This window comes from Protomyctophum bolini, assembly GCF_963924005.1.
Source record: "Protomyctophum bolini genome assembly, chromosome: 10".
Classification (NCBI taxonomy): Eukaryota; Metazoa; Chordata; class Actinopteri; order Myctophiformes; family Myctophidae; genus Protomyctophum; species Protomyctophum bolini.
The window spans coordinates 21,686,490-21,702,600 of record NC_137871.1 but is presented as its reverse complement, the minus strand read 5'-3'; the positions used below and the strand labels follow the sequence as shown (position 1 = coordinate 21,702,600).

General features: G+C 46.3%; 1 protein-coding gene across 1 annotated transcript in view; it reads left to right on the top strand.

The window, feature by feature from the left end:
• The first annotated feature begins 904 nt into the window (after nt 1-904).
• fat4 (FAT atypical cadherin 4) overlaps nt 905-16,111 on the top strand; it is a 126,454-nt gene continuing 111,247 nt past the window's right edge. The window contains exon 1 of the mRNA XM_080774722.1: nt 905-6,555. Within this exon, the coding sequence (XP_080630848.1) occupies nt 1,453-6,555 (5,103 nt within the window). The 5' untranslated portion in view covers nt 905-1,452. The remainder of the gene's footprint in view (nt 6,556-16,111) is intronic.

The following is a 16,111-nucleotide window of genomic DNA, read 5'->3' as shown; positions in this document are numbered from 1 at the left end:
TATCAAGTGGTGAACCACATTTGCGCTAATTTCAGTGCATATTTTGAACATTTCTAGGCTCTTAATAGCAAACTTGAGATGTCCCCAAAGTTGATAACTTAATCAACTACCCTAGTTTGCCTTTATTTTAAACTCTTGTCATCGGCGTGGGGTTTTACCTTATAGCTCTATGGGTTTTACAGACATGACTAATCCATTGAAAGGTTGTTACTCTTAAAGGTAGACTGACAGACTGACGGGCTGAACTCATTACCTGTCTGCCCCCCTGGCATATTTGATTGACAAGCTCGTCCACAAAGGACGGGACTCACTCTGAGTCACTCACAACGGCAGCGTTTCACCAGAGCCATACAGTAAGACAGAATTATGACATTGAGGGGGGCAGAAAACTGAGCGCTAGAGCGCTGTTCATGCAGCCTGGAGAGTGACAAGCTGGAGTTTGAAATACATTGTTTTCAACGAGGGAGGCGCAAATAAGAGCTATTTTAGGCATGTGTGCAACATGACAACTGTTTTAAAGTATTGTACTGTGACAACTAAAGTCTCTGTAATGATTATGTTGTACTATTACTAAAATAACAATCTAAAATAAAGGAATTTAAGATCATTAAAGCTGGGCTGTTGCCTGAGTCCAATGCATTTCTGCCAACTTCCAGTCCAGGACTTGTCACTGTTTGCTATGCTCTTCGGCAATAGATAGAAGATTGGACTGGCCCCATGAAGTGAACGGAGTTGTCGTAACTCTGTATTAATCTATGGCTATGCGTTTCACAATGGAAGGGGAAAGAGGGCGGGCACGAGCGAGCACCGTTATCCAATGGGCAGGGCGATGGGAGGGAGTTTGTCCAACTCCAGCTTTGTTCTAAGTTACTGCGGGGCTCCTTCCATCCGAGTACAATATGACTGAAGCGCCTGCACCGTTATTTCCACGGGACGCTGTGTAGACTAGGCTCAGCTGCCCTGCCTGCATGCAGTTGCGCTCAAAACCAGCCGTGGGCTGAATGATTCTAAAACTTTTGGATACACTCCCTTTGTTTCACAGACAGTTGCAACCGCAACTTTTGTTTGTTTGTTTTTCGTTTTATGTATCACACAACTGATCATGCATGCCATTCCGCCCAGGGGATGCTTATTTTAGCAACATTGGATCTGAGGTGAAACTTCCTTTGACAAGCAGCGGGGACATATTTGGTCTGCAGGAATTATACGCTTTCAGGCAAGAGGATTTCTTTGTATTAAAATATTTTTGTTTACTGGATCCAAACGACGCCTGTGGAATACTTTGGACAACGTGGAGAGGAAAAAAAGAGAGACGCACCTTTGGCTGGGATTTGCATTACGCAGTGCTGCTGGAATATACAATGCTTTTTGTGCTCGTTTAAAACTTAAAAGTAAAGTTGATGCATCATAGGCATGGACTTGTTCTGAAAAAGGTGGACTGGGTTCGAGACCATGGCGCCCACAGGTAGGAGTTTAGGCCGGTTTCATTTGATCTTGTTGCTGTTATGGACACTATCGCAATATTCCGCGTCCAGTCAAGTTCGCCAAGAGTTTCAGGTGTTCGAGGAGCAACCCGTCGGGACGTACGTGGGGACCATAGAGACCAAGCCCGGCTTCGCCTACCGCTTCAGCGAAAACCACCAGCTTTTTGCAATTAACGGCACCACCGGAGTCATTTACACCTCCTCGGTGATTGACAGGGAGCTTTTACAGAGCGATGTCATCAATGTCGTGGTGCTGTCCAGCAAGCCCACGTATCCCACCGAAGTTAGGATCGTAGTGTTGGATATAAACGACAATTCCCCCGTGTTTCCCGACGCGTCGATCGTGGTTTCGTTTAAGGAGGACGCCAGCAGCGGCAGGCAAGTGATTCTAGACACCGCCACGGATTCGGACATAGGGAGTAACGGAGTCGATCACACTACGTACAGAATAGTGAATGGCAACGAGCAGCGGAGGTTCCGCTTGGATATAACAGTCAATCCTAGCGGAGAGGGGGCATTCTTGCACCTCGTTTCAACCGGAGGCTTGGATAGGGAAGTCACTCCCTTCTACCAGCTCCTGATTGAGGTGGAGGACAAAGGAGAGCCCAAAAAGTTTGGCTACCTCCAAGTTAACGTCACAATTCAAGACATAAATGATAACCCTCCTATATTTGACCATGACCAGTATCAGACCAGCGTTTTTGAAGACGCAGCAGTAGGCTCCAGTGTTCTGCAAATCACAGCATCAGATCGAGATGAGGGAGCCAATGCTGACATACGGTACGTTCTAGACGAGGGAACCCCTTTCCAAATTGACCCTAAAGTAGGCACCATTGTTATAAAAGAGGGCTTGGATTATGAGAGCAAGAAGGAATATTCATTGACTATCCATGCTGTGGATAATGGCGTGCCCTCTCTGTCAGGCAGAACAGAAGCCACCATCAAACTTGTGGATGTAAATGATAATGACCCGGTGGTGAAATTCCGCTACTTTCCCACTACATCTAAATTTGCCTCTGTTGATGAAAATGCCCAAATTGGCACAGTTGTAGCTCTACTCACTGTCTCTGACTCTGACTCCCCCACAGCTAATGGCAACATATCTGTCTCCATCTTGGGGGGAAACGAACAGAGGCACTTTGAAGTGCACACATCTCCAGTCCCTAATTTAAGCTTGATCAAAGTGGCCAGTGTTTTAGACAGGGAGCGCATTTCATCATACAACCTGACTGTGTCTGTGTCGGACAATGGCAAACCTATGGCCAGGTCCTCCTTTGCCAGTCTGGTTATTTTTGTGAATGATATCAATGACCACCCACCCATATTCCAGGAAGCGCTGTACAGAGTAGATATCAGTGAAGACATTCCTAAAGGCAGCTACATTAAAGGGGTCTCTGCAACAGATGGCGACTCTGGGCAGAACGCCAACTTGCGCTACTCCCTGGTGTCTGGAAACGCTTTGGGCTGGTTCTCCATCAGTGAAAACAGCGGCTTGGTCACCAGCGCCGCTCTGCTGGACAGGGAAATAGCATCTGAGATTATGCTCAACATCAGTGCCAAGGACCAAGGGCTGCAGCCCAAGATCTCCTACACAAAACTGATAATCAACATCACTGATGTGAATGACCAAGTGCCCACTTTCACGCAGAGCACATATCACATTTCCCTCGTGGAGCATGCACCTGCCGGCAGTGAGCTGGCCGTGCTGTCCGCCTCGGATGACGACCTGGGTCCCAACGGCACTGTCCGCTTCTCGTTCGATACCGAGACCCCCGCCAGTGTCCGACAGCTGTTTCGCCTGGACGCCGCATCGGGCCGATTAGGCACGGCCACAGAGCTAGACAGAGAAGTCCAGGACTGCTACTTGCTCCACATCCAGGCGACAGACTCGGGCAGCCCCCCTCTTCATTCCACCTGCAAGGTCAACATCACCCTGAGGGACGTCAATGACAACAGGCCAGTGTTCTACCCAGTGCAGTACTTTTCCAATGTGAAAGAGAACGAGCCCTCGGGGTCTTACGTGGCCACGGTGTCAGCCACGGACCCCGACATGGGCCGAAATGGCACCGTGAAATATATCATCACAGCAGGCGATGCATCCAAATTCCACATTAACAGCAACACGGGCAAGATCACGACACTGGTGCCCCTGGATAGGGAGGAAAAGATGGCCTACCAGCTGCAGGTGACTGCAGCCGATGGCGGTGGCCTCCGTGCGCACACGCAAGCCATCGTGACCATCACTGTCATAGATACGCAGGACAACCCACCCACGTTCAGTCAAAATACCTACAGCTTTGTCATGTTTGAGAATGTGGACATCGGAGCCGTTGTAGGCACAGTGTCTGCCACCACAGTCGATTTGAACACAAACATTACATATCTGATCACCTCGGGCGATCAGAGAGGGCTCTTTGCTGTCAACGGTGTGGGCCAAATCACAGCGTCCAGTCAAATTGACAGAGAGGAGCAGGCGTTTTATCAGCTGAAAGTGGTGGCCAGGGGTGGGGAGGTCACTGGTGAGGCCCTGGTCAATATCACAGTAAAGGACTTGAATGACAATGCCCCCCATTTCATGCATGCTGTTGAACACGTAAGTGCGGTGGAAAACTGGAGCACGGGACATGTCATATTCCAGGCCAAAGCGTCAGATCCTGACGAGGCCAGCAATGGTGTGGTGATCTACAGCATCAAACAGAACCCAAAGGGACTGTTCCACATTCACGAGAAGCGTGGTCTCATCACTCTGACCGGCCCACTGGAGGTCACCACCAGCTCTTACCATGTGGAGATCATCGGCGCAGATATGGGCGTCCCACAGCGCACCTCCAGCCTCATGCTCACCGTCAGCGTCTACGACGTCAATGACAACTCCCCTGTGTTCGATCAGCTCTCCTATGAGGTCATCATCCTGGAGTCGGAGCCTGTGAACAGCCGCTTTTTCAAGGTCAAAGCCACCGACAAAGACTCTGGCCTGAATGGTGAGATAATGTACGATATTGTTGGCGGCAACACAGGTGACGTGTTTGGGATTTTTCCAGACGGGCAGCTGTACATTAAAACCGAGCTGGACAGAGAGATGCAGGATAGATATAACTTAGTGGTCACAGCCACAGACAGGGCCGTGGAGCCTCTAAGTGCCAGTGTCAATGTCAGTGTAATTCTAGACGACGTCAACGACAACCGGCCCCTCTTTAACAGCACCAATTATGTGTTCCACTTTGAGGAAGAGCAGAAGAGAGGGTCACTGGTGGGGCGTGTCTTTGCCGAGGATAAGGACTTTGGCCCAAACAGTGAGGTTAGATATACATTTGAGACTCCACAGCCCAACTTTGAACTGAATGCCATAACAGGGGAGTTAACCAGCACACTGCAGTTGGACAGAGAGTCACTCATGAGACAAAGAGGCGCCTCTGTGTTCAGCTTCATGGTCGTGTCCTCTGACCAGGGTCTCCCCAAGCCCCTGAGAGACCAGGCCAAAGTGCAAGTTTACATCCAGGACATTAACGACAACCCACCCAAGTTCACCAAAGACATTTACCAGGCCTCCATCTCTGAGCTGGCCCAGAATATGACACAGCTGCTGAGGGTCTCTGCCTCCGACGTGGACGAGAACAAAAATGGACTGGTCCATTACCGCATCGCCGGCGGCAACGAGGAGGGCCAGTTCATCATTGATGGCAGTTCCGGACAGGTGACTTTAGTAGGAAAGCTTGATTATGAGTCCACATCCTCCTACTCACTGAAAATCATTGCAGTTGATGCTGGTACTGTGCCCCTGTCCTCCTCATGTATGCTAAGCGTTAGCATTCTGGATGAGAATGACAACTCCCCCTCCTTCCCTAAATCCTCCCTGTCTGTCGACGTGCTTGAGAACATGAGGATAGGAGAGCTGGTGGCCTCTGTGACTGCCACAGATGCAGATTCTGGCCAGAACGCAGACATAACGTACAGCATCACGGCCACCAACAACCACGGCACGTTTAGTATCAGTCCCAACACTGGCAGCATCTTCTTAATTAAAAAAATGGACTACGAGACGCAGTCATTTTACAAACTCAACATCACTGCAAAGGATAACGGGAGACCGCCACGGTCCTCATCCATTCCCGTGGTGATTCATGTCAGGGATTTCAATGACAATCCACCCATTTTTACCCCTGGTGACATTTTCAAATCCATCACGGAAAATCTTCCGACCTCGGCCTCTGTCATGACGATTACAGCCCATGACACAGATGCAGACATAAACGGCCAGCTGGAATACTCCATTGTCCAGCAGACACCCAGGGGGGGGCACTTTAACATCAACCCCAGCACTGGACTCATATACACAAATAAGGAGATAGACAGAGAGTTCTCTAATCTCTTTGAACTGACAATTAAGGCGACTGATCAGGCGGTGCCCGTGGAATTCCGGCGCTCTGCCCTGAAGAACGTCACGATATGGGTCACGGATCAGAATGACAACATACCTACATTCATGTCCCAGAACGCCCTCGTGGCCGAGCCCAACATAGTCATCGGGTCCATCCTCACCACGGTGGTGGCCTTTGACCCTGACGAGGGGGCGAATGGCGAGGTGGAGTACGAGCTGGTGAAGGGCGACTCCGACACCTTCATCATGGACCGCTACAGCGGAGACATACGCCTGGCCTCCCAGCTGGTGCCCTCCCGACTCATGTACACGCTCACGGTGTCGGCCACCGACCACGGCACGGACCGCAAGACCTCACGAACGGACCTCACCATCATACTCCAGGGCGCCGACGGGCCCGTGTTCTCTCAGCCCAAGTATATCACCATCCTCAAGGAGGGCCAGCCACCGGGCACCAACGTCATCTCACTGGATGCCTCCAGCCCCCGTGGCTCAGCGACCAAAGTGGAGTTTTTCATTGTGGCGGTGCGGAGTGGCGGGAAGGCCGTGGGACGCCTGTTCACTGTGGGACGCCACACCGGGGTGATTCAGACGGCTGCCGAGCTGGACCGGGAGCAGGGCTCTGACCTCTACCTGGTAGACGTGTACGCCATCGAGACAGACGCCAGTCAGCCCAGGACACAGCGTGCCGAGGTGAGTACACTGCTGAGCTTTCTGTTTACTTAAATGGTTTGAGAGGTTCAACCTTAAAGGTTTTGACCCGTTTGGCATGGCTTGACCTCTTTGTGTTTGATGTACGTTTTGATTGATTTGAATGAAACGTGATCGAGGTTTCGTGAGAAGAAAGTGAAAGGTATCAGTGTAACTCCCACATAAACATTTTAGGCTACCTGTTACATTTGACCACTCATTCATTCAATTAGGCTACAGTCTTTTACATATCGTCAGGTGGAAAGAAACCTCATAAATTATGTCCAAAACTGTGTGATGCCGTAGTATGATAAAGTAGGGCATTAATTTACAATTTATAAAGTACAAAAAACTAAAACAATACATATATGTACATATATGTATATATATATATATATATATAGAGAGAGAGAGAGAGAGAGAGAGAGAGAGAGAGAGAGAGAGATAGATAGAGATTAGAAAGCAATGATAATCTTATATCTAACCAGAATTGCCTTAACATTAGAAAGAAGGCCTTGTTCTTTGGCAAGAAACTTCATTGTCCCTCCCTCTCCCCAAAACATACCGGTCATAACAATTTCTCCACTACAGTATATGTCTCTCCAGTGTACCTGGGAATGGAAAACGAGTGTTGTGTATCTCTGCATTAGCTATATGCTGCTGCTGTTATGACTTGGAATATTATATTCTTATCAGTGCATATGAACTGCATACATGAAAAAGCAAAGAAAAAGGATTGTAATTTCTCCCCTAAAGACATTCCTCATTCTAGGGTTGTTGTATCAAGGTTTAAGGCCCATGGTGGTTTCTCCCATCCCATGGAGATTTGAAAAAGAAAGTAATTCCTGTGGTCCTCTAGTTTAGGTATGCATCATGGCGGGCAGTATCACTTTGAGCTTTAGAGCCTGCGGCTGTTTTGGCACGAGGGTGGTCTGAGAGGGGTACTTTTGTGTATTGCGGGGCTCAGCTCCACAGGCAATAAGTGACCATTAAAATTGGGTGACCCCTTAAGACTCTGTGAAAAGACATTGAGGGCAAGGAAGAGGGGAGAAAAAAAATAATCTGTGTGAAACTTAAGCCGTCTGTGGAGTTTGCCATTATATGATGCACCTCTTTTTAGACTCCTGCATGTTCCCCAGGGGATAGGGTTAAATTCTGTTGGAACCCTAAACCCTGGTTTTGGGTGGCTGTAAGACCTAGCCACTCTGAAATGAAAAACAAATGTGACTCAATATGTGTTTTGGAAATTTCATCTGGGACATAAAGTGCCATGTTATTACAGGCTTGATTACATGTATATAAATTGGAGTTTTCAGAGTAAAACCAAATTGGTTTCACTGCGGCTTCCGCTAAGTTAAGAAATGTGCTTTAGTTGATATTATTGCTGTGGAGGTAATTACAAAAAGTGATTGAAAAACATAATAGCGTTGTGCTATACTTAAGAACAAGTGAGTAACTGTGCTGCTTTTGGAAACGTCGGCCCCCGCCCCCCAAACCCAGAAATTGAAACTTAACACAGCGGTTGGTTGTATATTGGAGACAAACTCAAACATGATTGAAAAGAAGGATTATTTGCCAAAACCTTGTTAACTAATTTAACTCAAACGTTTTGTGTGTGACCAAATGGGGATATCAAATGTTCTCTCACTTTGCCTTCAGCGAAGATTGCGATCTCCTGCCATGCAGACTCCAGTGTGGGTTTAATGAGAGAAGTGTATTGCTACCTTCCCGAACCTCTTCATGCTATAAGTCTGAGTCCTTCTCTCTCAGCCCTTGAGATAGATGACTTTACCATGCCTCTTCACTGTAGAGTCAGTCTCTCTGCTGTAGTTACTGGTTGTTCTCTTCACTGTAGCCTCTGTAGTGTTTCTCTTTTCAATGAGGAGTCGGTCTCTGTTCTGTAGAATAGGGGTTCCCAAACCTTTTCATGTCAAGGACCCCCAAATTTAAATGCATTGAAATGCATACAGACCCCCATTTAATGGCATTTATATCTCTAGGACCCCCAATTTATATTGTAAAATCAATGTTAATTTAACTTGAGTGTACAAATGGAAGCAAATGGACCCTAACTGGTCCATTTGGTTCCATTTGTACACTCTCAGAGTCACAGACCCATAAGGGTCCATTTGGTTCCAAACTATCATTTAGCTGGGGACCCCCTGGAACTCCCTCAAGAACCCCTGGGGGTCCCCGGACCCCACTTTGGGAACCACTGCTCTGTTGCTTTCACACTGGGACCTGAATTTCGCATCAGCCACAAATACTGTAGGATCATAGAATAATTATAATAGGCCTACCACACTTTCACTAGTTAAAACCACATTAACCCTGGTGTCCCTAGTTTGTAGGCTAAACTCAGAAATTGTGAAAACAGCCTGTTTGTATTGTTAAGTGTAAAACATCCAATAAAGTACTAATCACAAAAAAGAAATTGCGATCGACAAGCTCACAAGTTAACATGCTCTTTTCTTAAGCTTTATTTGTGTTTGTGATAGCTGGGAGTCGACCAGCTTTATTTGTGTTTGTGATAGCTGGGAAATGACTGCATGTCTCCCATTGACTGCCGTTGTTTTTCTTCACAAGGCTGACCTCAGATATCTCCATCACTGGTACCACCAGGCACTAAGCGCACAGTGGTACAGCAGTGTAAACGTTCGGGGACTTGGACTAATGTCATTCCCATGCAGTATTTATGTACCAGAAACTCCAGTAGCTACTGGGTGATTATTCCCATCCTCCGGGGTCGTGACCCTTTTCACTCTCTCCGCTTTTGCATTCTCGCAATTGATTGGCCGCTTGAGGAGAATTGACAACCTACTTTTCCCTCGCTGTGTGTGTGTGTGTGTGTGTGTGTGTGTGTGTGTGTGTGTGTGTGTGTGTGTGTGTGTGTGTGTGTGTGTGTGTGTGTGTGCGCGCGCGTGCGTGCGTGCGTGCGTGCATGTGTAATGTTTTGGAAAGCCTCAAACAAAGAGTATTCTGCTGGACATGCCTTATCAATGCTCGTGATCTTAAACATCTGAGAGGCCCGGAGCTTTGCACCGAGAGGGAAGTCGATTGAGTGTTGTTTTTATTCGGCCTCTCTTGGCGTGCAAGCATGTTTGACTGTCAGTCGTTGCTGATTGGCTGCTCCTATTTTCTAACTAAGCTATCTGGTTCATCATCGTAGTTTAGTCTCATATGATTGACGGCCGAGATGTATTCCGCGTACCCCTGCATGACCCTGAGTTGTGACCTAAAGAAACAAGAGCCCGGCTGAGATGTATATTTTTCTCTCCATCTCCTAAGCATTGCCTTCGCTATCTATCTCTGGTTCTTGTCATCAGTTCTCCCCCTCTCACGGAGCCCCTCCCTCGGTCTCTCTCTCTACTCCACTTCTCTCACACTCACTGCAGGCCCATGCATGACATGACTTTTGGATTCATGCAGCAATTGCTTTTCTTTGACTCATTGGTGTGACAACATAAAAGAGTGGTTAAGCTTTAAAATAGCAAGTTCACAAAGCATCGCGACTATTTTAAAAATGTAGGATGCCAGCGCCCAGCGGTCAAAGTGGCATATTATTGAATTGAATTTTAATTTAAATCAACCATTTCATAGACGTATATTCCTTTCCAATTGTCCGCCACCAGCGGCCCTCGCTTTGAACCACCGCCCCCCCCTTCCCTCCTTAAAATGCATTGTTCCCTGTGGAAAATAAACACAGTGTGACCAGTTAGCAGGCCCTTCCTTTGTTTGGGGCTCTTCACAGATAGAGTGTTGCACTGCCCTGGCCGGGATTTGGAAGGCCTTTGTTATTTTTTTGTCTGTGCCAACTTCATGAAGTGACAGATTTATTTAGGTGTGTGTGTGTGTGTGTGTGTGTGTGTGTGTGTGTGTGTGTGTGTGTGCGTGTGTGTGTGTGTGTGTGTGTGTGTGTGAGTGTGTGAGTGTGAGTGTGAGTGTGCCTGCCTGCCTGCCAGAGTTGTAATTGTTTTGAGTTTGAGAGAGAGAGAGAGAGAGAGAGAGAGAGAGAGAGAGAGAGAACACTGAGTATTTGACTGTGTAAGGAAAAGAATAGAGAGAGGAACGGGATCCTGTGTCTCTGCAGGTGTGGGAGTGAGGGTACGTACGCGCTCACTCTGCCCATTATTTTGGACATCATGACTAGGGAATGCAGATGGCTGGGCCAGATACATGGATCTTATTAGTGTTGTTCTCAGTTGCCACGGGCGATTTGAGCTCTAGCCCCCACCCCCCCCCCCCCCCCCCCCCCCCACACCACCTCTTTGTTTACCTCTATCGTTTAATCTCTCTCTTTGTCTCCGTGTCTATTTCTCTGCCCTGTCTCTCAATCTCTCTCTCTCTCTCTCTCTCTCTCTCTCTCTCTCTCTCTCTCTCTCTCTCTCTCTCTCTCTCAACTGTCTCTGTTGTTTCTGATTGGTCGATTCTGTCTCTCCTCTGTCTCACTCTCTGTCTCGTGGCTCTATGGCATTGGTTCCCAAAATGGTTCGGGGACCCCTAGGGATCCTTGAGGGAGTTCCAGGGGGTCCCCAGCTAAATGACAGTTTGGAACCAAATGGGTTAAATTAACATTGATTTTACAATATAATTTGGAAATGCCATTAAACGGGCGTCTGTAGATTAATTTGCATGTCAAACTGAGGGTCCTTGAAATGAAACGGGTTGAGAATCACTGCTAGAGCCGTAAAAGTCTTCTCTTATGGGGGTCCCTGGCATATCTTTTCAAATGGGGGGTCCGTGGTCTAATTAGTGTCAATTTGGGGGTCTTTGACATGAAAATGTTTGGTAACCACTGCTCTATGGCAGGGCAGCACTGAACCTCCTCCGTCCCGCATGAAATCCAAAACCCATCCATCCCAGACAGCTGGCACAGCGTAGGCAGGGATCTAGTGGAGGAGTCATGGGTTCAGATCCGGCTCATGACCTCTCCCTCTCCATCCCCTCTCTCCTGTCTCTCTCCATTGTGTCGTCTGATTAAGCAAGTCCATGCTTTCAGACGTGGCGGAAGTAACTTGGAAAAATGTCTCTCCAGTTCAGTCACGCACTGAATTGGATGCACCACATGTGCCAGGGCAGGGGCGGTACACTTTACTTACATTTATCAAAGTGATCGTTTTAAAATATTGAATCTGCATCTAGGTACTATAGTTCATTAACTTATTTTAAAAAAATAGTGAAAATAGCCGATCTAAAGCTCCAGTAGTTCAGGAATAACAATTTACGCTTGTTTTTTCTTTTCCTTTTCTTCTTTTTTTTTGTAAAGAAATTATGGTCTATCATGAAATGCCCAGACTACGGCTGCCACACAGTGTAGTGTGAATGTGTTCATCACTTTAACATCTCTAATATGTTATTTAGCGTGTGTGTGTGTGTGTGTGTGTGTGTGTGTGTGTGTGTGTGTGTGTGTGTGTGTGTGTGTGTGTGTGTGTGTGTGTGCGTGCGTGCGTGTGTGCGCCGTGTGTACGTGCGTGGGATAGCCCCCTTGTGTGTGCATTTGAAGGCTACTGTGTTTGCGGATGGTGCAACCATGCACGTCAGGTGGTGATGTTTTCACCGTAACCAGGGCTGTAAATCCATGATGTAATTTGGCTGGACGTGTGTTTTGGCATGGCCATCGTCAAGGCTTCAGCGAGGTGATGCATCTGCTGGCCCCCGCCGGGTAGGTGGTCTCGCACGGGTCAGAGTTGAGGCAGTGCCGTGGAGGGACGGTCTCTCCAAGTGCTTGTCCATTTTATGAGACAGTCGGCATAAAACCTCAGATAAACACTCACTCAAGCATAGGTGCGTGCAAGCCCCCTTGTCTCTGTGTGTGTCACACCCACGCGCACACGCACATGTGCACACACACACATGACCACTCATTGAACTCAAGACTCATGTTCAGACACACGCACGCACGCATGCACACACTCACGCACGCACAGACGCACGCACTCATTGACATCATGATAGTATTATTGTCCTGAGGTCTGTTGTGCTTATTCTGGGAATGTCATACAGTAATAATTAAATTTGTTTTTGAGCATGTAGTTCGGTGATTAGATTTGTAGAAGGAAAGGATATACTGTAGGATAAATTATTATTATTATATATATTTTAATTATTATTATTATTATTGGACAGAGACAGGAAAGAGAGGGCAAGACATTTTTGACACAGGTTCATGGGCTAGGTTTGAACCCATGGTGTCACAATTTAATTTATTTCTGTGTGTTAAGCTGGCCAAGCTATGAGGTCAACCCAGTTCACGTGATATTAATGATGTGGCACTTATTTTATAGCATTTTACATTGAACTTATTGCTACACACCTTTTCAGTTGCTCTTCAGCTGAATTCTCTGTGTCCCAATAAAGCGCTGACTGCGGTTGTACTGTAAACCCATCTTCTGTTTCACTGTGTTTGACTGTCCTCTTCTCCTTCAGACATTATAAAAGCGTCCAGTCACAACACATATTTTTGATAAGCTTTGCTGATGGCTTGTTAACCTTCTAAAACCCCTTTCTGCCAGATTGGTCATGTTTTCTTTTGAATTTGTGAATCATTGTATATAAAATAAATACTTTAGCTTCAGTGAAATTAAACGGTATACTCCAAAAACGGTTAAAGCGAGATTTTTTTAATTTTAGTTTACAGCCTGACTTGGCATCAGTCACATGAAGCAATAAAAAAAAAGATTCATCGCCTTAGGATAGATGATCAAAGAGCATGTTACACTGTTCTCCCATTACCACTCACTGGACATTTACATCAACTGTCAAGGTAGACCTCCAGGGGGGATTATCTTTTGTATTTTGAAAAAGAAAATGGAGAGCCATCAGCCCATTCCTCTTGATATTTATTTATGGCAAAAGTATGAAAGCTGAGAAGGAGAGCTCTGCCAGTCTTCCCATCCTGCATGTATGCTGTAGTTCCAGAGTCAGGGGGCTTATAACCACATCCATGTTTCCATCCCTGGTTTTGGGGCATGTCATTATAGGTGAAAACCTATATAGCAGATTTAAAAGCGTATTCACACTTTATGTGGCTAATCTCTGCACTACTCTACACTATCTCTGGGTACGAGACGGTATTGACTATTTTACCCACACACTAGATTGCTTTAATCCAGTGGTTTTCAACCAGTGAGGGGGTTCCAGGTGGTCCCCAGCTGAATGATGTAGAGTTGGTAACCAAATGGAGACTTCTAGATCTTTAACTCTTGAGAGTGTAAAATTAATTGAGTTAAGTGAGATGAGTTTCATTTTACGCTCTCAAGAGTTACATTATTGTTCAACTTCTGCATTACTTCATTCACAAGAAGTCTGTACACAATTAGGGAATGTGGAAGAATTGTTATTTTGATCAACGTTTGCCAACAGCATGGAATTGTGTGTCAACGATAACGAAATATTCTTTAGTTTTGGGTCTGAGGGTGGAACGCGGCTCAAATGCCGAAATGGGCCTTGACGTGAAAAGGGTTGAAAACCACTGCTTTAATGGAATAGAACATCCACATAGTGTTTGGTGCCATCGCCTGGCCACGCTGACATGCTGGATGATATGGCATAATGGCAGACTAACTTATCAGGCCACAGACATACTTTGTGTTGGTGTTCATTTCCCTCATGTGTCAAATGATGTCATATTATACTGCTCTGTGCCAGTGAGATCATCTCTGGTCTGATCCCCATCATCTCCGTTTCTCCGCTCACCTTTCACTCCTTCCGGTGCTGAAACATAAGCAAATGTCCATGATGGACCCTGAGCTGACGGGGGCCATCCCGATGCCATGGGTCACAGAATTCCTTTTAGCGTAAATAATGTTATTCCAGGAGTAATGTGGTATGTCTTAATGTGGCCCAGAAATCCATGTTACTCAATACATACAGTATAAAATAAATACTCTGTAAAAAAGTAAGTAAAATTCTGGAATTCAAAATGTACTTGTAATAGAAAGTACTCATTCTGCAGAATGTCCCATTTCAAGTCTTCAAATCTTTTGAAAATGGCCAAAATGTATAGTGGTTAATGTATGCTTTGTAATAATAATCAAAGTAACTTGTAACTAAAGTTTTCAGTGGAGTAAAAGTACACTATTTGTCTCTGAGATGTACGTGGAGTAGAAGTAAAAGTAGTGGAAATTGGAAATACTCAAGTAAAGTAGAAAAATATATACGCCAAAATTGTACTTATTTACAGTACTTAAGTAAAGGTAATTAGTTACTTTACGCTAGTGGTTCCCAAATTGGGGTTCGGGGACCCCCAGGGGTCCTTGAGGTAGTTCTAGGGGTCCCCATCTAAATGATAGTTTGGAACCACACTTATGGGTCTGTAACTCTGAGAGTGTACAAATGGAATCAAACAGACCCGGGGTCCATTTGGTTCCATTTGTACACTCTCAGAGTTAAATTAACATTGATTTTACAATATAATTGGGGGTCCCAGAGATCGAAATGCCATTAAATGGGGGTCCATAGACTAATACATGTCAAACTGGGGGTCCTTGAAATTAAACAGCTTGCGAATCTCTGCTAGAGTCGTAAAAATCTTCTATTATGGGGGTCCCTGGCATATTATTTTCAAATGAGGGATAATTAGTGTCAATTTGGGAGTCCTTGACATGAAAAAGTTTGGGAACCACTGCTTTACGCCACTGGTCCTGTCCAACTGGTTGAGAAGCATCGCTACAGTATCACTACAGTATCGCTACAGTATCACTCACAGAAAAGCACACTAAATAGAATTTCAAGTACAGTAGTTGTGTGATTCCAGTGATTCCCCAAACCTTGTAGCACTCTTTGTCTGCATGTGGCAAACTGAATTGTCTTGATGCGGTGAACCCCACCCATCTGCTACTCCAAACAGGTCAAAACAAACGCTAAGAATTATTCAAGAATACTATTTTGACCTAGGCTGACCACTGTGTTATGTTTTTAAAAAAACTGTTTCAGCACTGCGGTTGACTTCACAACCTCTCTGTGTGTGTTTGTGTGTGTGTGTGTGTGTGTGTGTGTGTGTGTGTGTGTGTGTGTGTGTGTGTGTGTGTGTGTGTGTGTGCGTGTTGCGTGTGCGTGTGTGTACGGTTTTACTCCTCCAGTAATGTACTTCTTTCCTAATCTGAAGAACGGGCGCAGCTTTTTTTGTCTTCCTTTTAGTTCAAAATAATAAATGAATGTGGTATAGGAGAAGCCATGGGTGCTTTGTTGGGTTTGCATCAAGGTTTATTTAAAAGTCTGAGGGTACAGTATACATTTCCCTACATCTATGATTTGGACTGTCATGCCTCATTTGTGTGTGTGTGTGTGTGTGTGTGTGTGTGTGTGTGTGTGTGTGCGTGTGTGTGTGTGTGTGCGTGCGTGCGTGCGTGCGTGCGCGTGCGTGCGTGCGTGCGTGCGTGCGTGCGTGCGTGCGTGCCTGTGTGAGTGCGAGTGCATGAGCGTGTGTTGGTTGGATGATGGCGACTAACTGTGGGATTACAAGCGTATTCATTTCCAGTGGGAAAGACTTGTCTCTCAGATACTTGGGGGGTCAGGAGGGGGGCGGGGGGACCACGACCAAAACGGGAGGACTGGTTTA